The following is a 7515-nucleotide window of genomic DNA, read 5'->3' as shown; positions in this document are numbered from 1 at the left end:
TCGGGTCTCTCGAGCCTAGACAACCACTATGAAGCGAAACTACCGTATGAAAGAATTTACACAGGTATCTTCTTCCATACCCCATATGAACCCATCGGAAAGTAGACAGACACCATACGACTCCTTGGCAACACAGTTGATAAGAAGTTATGCCGCGGTGGCTTCTTTTTCTCTAATCTGCCACAAAGTGCTGACCTCATTTCTTGCAAAACACTTAGGCTTAGGAGATGCAACGCGTATTCAGTGCTTTTTAGACTGTCTCTGCAAGTGTATATCCCAGACAAGCAGACACGTAAAATAAGAATGAAGTATCAGTATCCGCAGCATTCCTTGTTGTAGACGTACAGAGAGAAGATCCGTAACACAATTCGAACAGTGGAAAGAGACACCCGACCAAGCCTATGTGTCTACATCCTCCGCTAAAGCATACATGGTGGTTGTCTTTACCTTCAAAGTGCCTTTGGCAAGTTGGTCCTTTTCATCAGCTGTCCAGTCAAGCTCCAGTCGGAGTGGCATAGAAAAGAGATTCTGAGTGGCAGCGACGTGTTCCCCCACTCCAGCACTTGTGCCCCCTGTACTAGAGGGAGCCCGGCCCTGTTGCTGTCTTCGTGTTCCTGAGGCAGATGTATAGAAGGGAAGATTCTGCAGTTGCTGACTTCTCTCGAGGGGTTGGACTGCAGCGGCGGTAGAAAGAACGACTCTTAAAGCACTAGCAAGCTCGGTATCCGGTACCGCTTCTACGGCCTGTTGCTGTTGCAAACTGCTCGCTACGCCTTCAGCACTCCACGTAGTCTCAGGCGAGCTGAACATCTCTCCACCTGAGCTTCCGTCGCTCTGACCCCCGCTTCGTGCGCGAATCATTTCCTGTGCAAGTTGTATCTTGAGAGATTTATCCATTCTAACCAGGGCCGCGGCAATCAAATCTTGAACTGTCGCCGGACGTCCAGAGAGAGGACATCTCGACGCAATGAGGCCTTCAACACATCCGATGCTCTCGACTCTCCGATTGAGGACAAGGGTCACAAAGTAAAATACAGGTTCATTCTCAACTGACGAGGTCATTGGAGCGGGACTATTCTCCCCTCCTCCACTTGGCTTTCGTACCCCCCCACTTAGCTGCTGCTGCTGGGATGATGAGGATGAGGTGCTCGAGGGGACGTAAAGCTGTTGTTTCATCTTCTGTTGCTGTGTTGATGTGAGTAACTGTGGCTCAATCACTCGAGTGCATAGAGAATAGTGCCTAGGCAATACCGCGAGATGAAACACACGATGACGACTGCCTTGTGGTCCTGAGTTGAGAGAAGCGGGAAAAACAGAAGCAGCCCGAGGAAGGGGCCGCCGACGTCCAAAGCGGAGAGAACTACTCAATGCCTTTTTCTCCAGACGATTGAAGACCTCGTTCACACTCAGACGATAGGGAATAAGTCCCCCACCTTGGCTAGAACCCCCTCCTTGTGATCCATGATGTCCTCCTCCGTCGGCTCGCCGCTGTTGATCAGGATTCGGCGATGTCAGAACAACTAGGCTATCTAAACTCAGCGGCTCAAACGATGTGTCAGATAGAAGAGGCGGCTCAGGAAACAGAAACAACCGAGACGGATCTACCCCCATATACCAGGAGACATAACGGATGACCTGTACATACATGCAACGAAACATCCAGGACAACGGAGATGCCAGTGCATGAACGAGTCAGCGAATCCAGGAGGCCCACAAAGAATCTGAAGATATATATACAGATATATACACAAGAGGGCGGAATAGATTACCATCTGTGCGGACGAAGGTAAGACGAAAAGGTCTGCTTAGGTGAAAGCAAACCGGAGCACTGAGACGGCTTGACGACCAACTGATGGGCGGGGAGGCAAGTAGAGCACGCGCATAGTGGCACGGGAGAGAGTCAGCACGATGTCGGCAAAAGGACGCTCAGAAGATCAAGTAAGCTGTGAAACACCAGTGAGACAAGTGAGCAACACCATAGTACACCTGTTAACGAGCTGAAGATACATCAACATGCCAGAGCAAAACAGAGCTCCTTCCTTTACTCCCTAGCCCCCCTGACCCCTTCCCCCCCCCCGTATAGCACGCTGGTGTATCTGAGCACCCACAGTCAAAAGAGCATCGTGAGCTCCCTCCAGATATCACACTTGCTACCTTCTCTTTCCTCTTCACTGAAGAAGGGCTACACAGAACTTCCACTTCCACGAAGACGCAGGCACACAGTGTACTCCTAGGCTAGATGGCGATGGGTTTCAGAACTCTTCTTACCTGTTTACATGCGACTCTCACATCCACCTCTAGCATTTTGGCTGTGACAGGTCTTCCTTTCGGAAGATGCACCCATGGATCTTCATCTTCTTCTCCCCCTTCTCCACTTGTCCCGCTCGACTCTGTTCCTTCTCCACTTTCATGCATCTCGCCACCTCCACTTCCACACCTTTGGAGTCCGACAACTGGCGTCAAAGGGACATTCCCTAGTGACACAGCTTGCGACCCACCAACACTTGTCCCAGATGCACCAACAGAGGAACACGGTGATGGAGTTGAGACTTGAAGACCAGGAGTAGCAGGAGTCCCACCACAGAAAGAGACACCCTGTGTAGACAAGTTATCTCCTCCTGCTCCTCCGAGCGCTGACTGACAGGGACTACTCGTGGATTGGAGAGGCAAAGGTGTAAGGTTGTCGCTTGAGGGACAGTGGGAAAGTCCAGCCTCCCTTGAGAGCAATGACACCGTGGAAAAGGATGGAGCAAGAGACGGCCGGGGATAGTCTTCAAGAAGCATGCCGCAGCAGTTCATCGGGCGATTCAACATCTGTTGGGAGACAAGACAAAACGGAAAGCGAGATCTTCTCACTGGCTGCAGCTCCGCGAAGTGAAGAGACATGCTACTAGGGCTACCCAATCACCTGGACAACCCTCCCACTAACTCACTACCGTACGTCCCTCTAGTACTCGACAATAACGTTTCACACATTTCCGGTTCCTCTTATACATACACGGACTATTCATGAGAGACAGGGAAAGACGTGTGGACAGAGAAACGCAAGAGTACGTAAAATACAGGTATACAAAAGCGGCGTAGTCAGTCTGAGCTTCGTAAGTATCTTTCCACCGTGATGCGTACCTGTCTAACCAGATGAATACACGAGGGAGCAACCGAAAGACACATAAACATCTTGTTCACAGAACAGGAGCCTACCACGTGAGGAGAGAAAAAGATAAAGGAGGTTCTCTTTCCTTCTCACCTCGAGTGGATCGTAGAGTCGGAACTGAAAAACAAACCGGTTGGCACGGTTGAGAGCATAGTGATGGAAGTCAGCACTTGGGAACAAAGGCATTTCAGGAGGAACTGGAGGGATATACCCTCCACGAGAAGCTGGAAGAAATAAAACCACCTCCCCTCCCCCTCCTCCTGACGGACTATTCAAGCTCCAGGAGGTAGGCAAAGGCAGCCCCCCTGCGGCCCCCCCGGCTCCAACTCCTGCTGGTAAGACCGCTGATGCTTCAGGAGACAACTCAGACACATGTGTTTTCTCGCTATCTCCTGCTCCTCCAAGAGAAGGCAAAGGCGTCTGCGAGGATTGGACTGAAGCATCTCTACCTTCGAGAGTAGCTCTATCACTATTACCTGATCCTCCACGACCTTGTGCAGCTGAGGAGACTGCCGTAGAAACTTCGCTCGGCGCAACACTCGGGGCCGCAGAAAGTCGATCTTTTTCTCCTTCATGAGATGTAGTTAAGAAAAACGGAGATTCTTTCTGACCCCCTGAAGCACGACCTCCTCTAGGGGATGTGCCTCCTTGTTGTGATACTGCAGAGTCTCCTGTTAACTTATCGCCCGAGGTCTCTCCCTTCTTCCCACCAGCTACAACTTCTTCGCCTCGTTTCTCTCCGCCGTCGTCTCGCGGCTTATCTCCGGTTCCTGAACCCTTAGAATCCTGTCCATTTCTCCCTGATCCGTCGTCACCCTCCTTTGTGTCTCCTTGGCCAAGACCACCCGACTCCGTCACAGACTGTTTCCCACTGTCCGCCTTCTTTGCACCCAGAGGGACTCCAGCATCCCCCGCAGCTGTCGCTGCTGCTGTTGATAAAGCCTCAGCAGCGGCACCCGTAGCTGCAGGAGGAGTTGGCGGAGCTGTCTGAGTACCAGCGAGGTTTCCCCATGGATTGTTCGGAGAGACTGCTTTCGATGAGCCTGGAGTTGACTCTAACAAAGACGTGAAGCCTGTCGCTTCTCCTGGTGATCCAGCTGACCCTCCAGTACTACCTCCGGTAGCTGTCCCTACTCCACGTAACCCTCCCCCTGGACTTGTACCACTACCACCGCTCCTACCAAAAGCATTCTGCAGAGAGAGCGATGAGACGGCAGTGGTTAGAAACGGGACCGAAGCAAGGCCGCGGCCCACTTGATACAGACGCGACAAAACCTGATGCCCCTCCTGAGCAGGTGGAAGAATGCAGAACTCCTCAGTCACCTCTGTGTCTGCTTCTGTAGCCTCGAGTTCGGCGACACGCTTCGTCTCCTGAAAGCGTCTCTGTAGCTGCTCTGGAGCCACTAAGCTAAACACAAAGATGTCGCCAGGATAAATCTGTTCGAAAGGTGACACACAGCAGCACTCGGAGACGCGATACTCTGTAAGCACGCCGATGTTCTTGCACGTGCCCTGGCGGGCGTCTACGAACAAACCCGTCCTGGTCTGTCCGTGTGCCTAGCCAAGGGTCAGTCCCTTCTCAACATTCCGACCAACTACAGTCCTTCCCCCCCCTTCCTCCGTTTCTACTGCACATGGGGTGGTACTGCCAGGATCATCTGCAAGTTCAAGCCGCTCCATCTCTCTACCTAGCTTTCTTAACAGAGACAATGTTAGACTTATTAACATGCAACAGGCAGGCGCGCGCCACTATAGCAACTGGAAGCCTTGAAGCCCGTCCGACTGCATACGGTCAAACGTATCAGCACAGGACACCTCTAGAACGTTCCTCGCAGGGGAGGGTGAGAAGGCGACATGAACAAACGCGCTCTTGTGTAGCTGTACATGCACCTGTAAAATCATCTAGGAATCCCTGACAACTGCGCGCCTGTCTGCCCCAGGCAACTTTTCTTCATCTGTGTAGGAGCTATACAGGGTGGACAAACCTTTTCCTGCGTCAAAGTCTTCTTGAAGGAGAGCATAAGATTCGGTGGACTCTTGGGGTCTTGAAACTCGATTTCCAGTGCTAAGATCATAGCAAGATCAGGATCGGTCGGCAAGTCTGGAAGAGTACTTCCGCCCCCTTCTCTCATTCCCGCGGTGCCAGACCCATGGAGATGATCGGCATAAGTCATAGATGTCCCAACCCCAGCAGCCGCAGCTGCAGCGCATGGAGCTCTCGAGCAACTCTGCGAGGTACTGACATCAACTAGAAAACTCTGGATTTTATCGTCTCCACCAGCAGTGGGTGAAAAGGCGGTTTTGCCTCTTCCCTCTGCGCGAAAAGCTTCCTCCTCACCCCCGGCAACACCTTTCGTCGCCCTCTTTGACTGAGAAGGCGTCGTTGAAGCTGCAGGCGACAATGTCGTAGTTCGACATTGACCAGGAGAAACTGCTGCAGCACTGCTACTCATCTTGACATCTTCTTCTCTATTCTCACTGGAAGAAGAACGAACGAAGGGATAGAAGAGACTAGGGGCATCAGGGCCCGCAGAAAACAAAGGAGGGAGTGTACCCAATGACGCGATATACCGCCGTAAAGGCTCTACGGCATAAGGACGGACCAGTCCATCATCCATCGCTCTCAAGAGACACCGGTAGATGTGTGGTTGCAAACAAAACTGCAGAGACACACACAAACAGACAGAGCAATGCAAGATCCACTGGCAAAAAGACGCTACGGGAAAGCAAACATGAAGATATAAAGGAAGAAGAGCATCTATAGAACAGGAGTCATTGTAGAGCACTGGGTGAGCTTGAGTCAGGAAGAGAACTGTGATGTACGTCTCTCCAAGAAGGGAGATACTTCTCTCAAGACTCCCAACTTCCATTACCTTCCCACTCAAGTCCCCGTTCTCCTGCCGGACGTGCGAAGGTACCCATCAACTGTTCCACATGGACATCTGCATACATAGGCCTTTCAAAAGTGGCTCAAAATACACGAGCTCTTGGAGTTCTTTGCTGAGTGATTGGCGGGACCACTTGCTGGAAGTTCTTCGGACAGTGACAACGACTGGTTCGCCGCAAACAAAGAGATAGGGGAGCGAAAAGAACAAAAAGGATCGGAACTGCAGCAGCTAGAGAGAGGGACAACACGCCATCATAGATATGCAGTCGAATGCAGTGCTCCGGGGCGTCTAATACAGTCTCTCTGGTGGAGTGGATGTGTTCCAATCATTATTGACTTAGGAGAAGAGATTGCATGCAAAAAAAAGTAAGGCACTACGAGACGCGACAAAAGGTGACGATGACATTCATTCGTTTGTACAGGAACCTGTCGGGTTTTCTATCAGGGTATCTCATCCACGATAGATACGCTACACAGTTGTTCCTCGCTTGAGTAAATCGTTTGCGACTCTTCCGTGACAGTTGATCTCCCTATAATGATCTATCTTTCCGACTAAGTAGCTAAGCTATAGACACACGTCGAGAATCAGACGAGTAAGCCATCCCCCGAAGATATCGTATATACATAGAGATCTATCGAGTTCTCGATCTCCTCCTCTCTCTCCCTAAGGGAAAAATACGGTAGCAGAGTCATTTAGTGACGAAAATACAGAGGAAAAAAGGAAGATACGAGTGAAACAGCGACGGAGCTCTTCTTGATATGTATCAACAAACACGACGGTGATGAGGGAGGGAGATCGGTTTCTGTACAGTTACGCTTACCAGTTTCCAGTTACCAGGGACATGCATAACATCGAGACAGAGGATATTTGAATCTCTGAGGACCTCAGGTATCGTGTGGTCAACCGATCCCGGTGAAGATCCTGAGCCTTCTCCCCCTCCTATCGAACTTGCTGCTCCTGTTGTTCCTCGTTCTTGGTCTTCTCCTCCCCCTTCTCCACCCCCTCCAGGTGGTTTTTTATCTACAAGAAATTCGAGGCCTTTCTGATTTTCCCATAGGGCCCTATTAGCATTGAAGACATCAAAGTATTTGAGAAAGAGAAGTTGGTGTTTCCTGCAGAATTCATCATGGTCTGCAAATGAACGTATGATGGTACTCTTCTCAGGTACAGCCAAGAAATGAAGGCATGCATCGAAACGACTAAGAACTCCACCTAGAGCCCCACTCGTCCCACTACCTCCGCCACTCCCCCCTCCTAAGATACCCGAAGATGATGGAGTACTACTTCCCGGTAATAGACGCCCGGCACCTGATCTTCCATTGCTCACTTTATCTCTATAGATCTCTCCCAAAGTCGGGTTTTCTGAGAGCTCGAAAGCTTGAAACCTTGGGTCTTCTGTAGTTGCTAAGTCAACGACATGTAAAACAAATCCTACAGGAGGTGGCGTTGAAGAAGAGGAAGAGGATGGAGAGG

At 50.9% G+C, this 7515-nt stretch overlaps 1 protein-coding gene across 1 annotated transcript in view; it reads right to left on the bottom strand.

Annotated features, from left to right (window-relative positions):
* Window positions 1-399: 399 nt before the first annotated feature.
* The window catches only part of CSUI_004859 (ubiquitin carboxyl-terminal hydrolase family 2 protein), a gene marked incomplete at its 3' end in the record, with an annotated part of 16691 nt that continues 9575 nt past the window's right edge, over window positions 400-7515 (bottom strand). Inside the window, exons 8-12 of the mRNA XM_068065040.1 lie at window positions 6863-7515; window positions 5140-5814; window positions 3248-4591; window positions 2269-2814; window positions 400-1635 (exon numbers count right to left, since the gene is read on the bottom strand). The exon at window positions 6863-7515 is cut by the window's right edge and continues 261 nt beyond it. Coding sequence (XP_067922997.1) covers window positions 400-1635; window positions 2269-2814; window positions 3248-4591; window positions 5140-5814; window positions 6863-7515 — 4454 coding nt within the window. The remainder of the gene's footprint in view (window positions 1636-2268; window positions 2815-3247; window positions 4592-5139; window positions 5815-6862) is intronic.

This window comes from Cystoisospora suis, assembly GCF_002600585.1.
Source record: "Cystoisospora suis strain Wien I chromosome Unknown contig_2320, whole genome shotgun sequence".
NCBI lineage: Eukaryota > Apicomplexa > Conoidasida > Eucoccidiorida > Sarcocystidae > Cystoisospora > Cystoisospora suis.
Note: the sequence above shows the minus strand (reverse complement) of the source record. Positions and strands in the feature narration are given on the sequence as shown.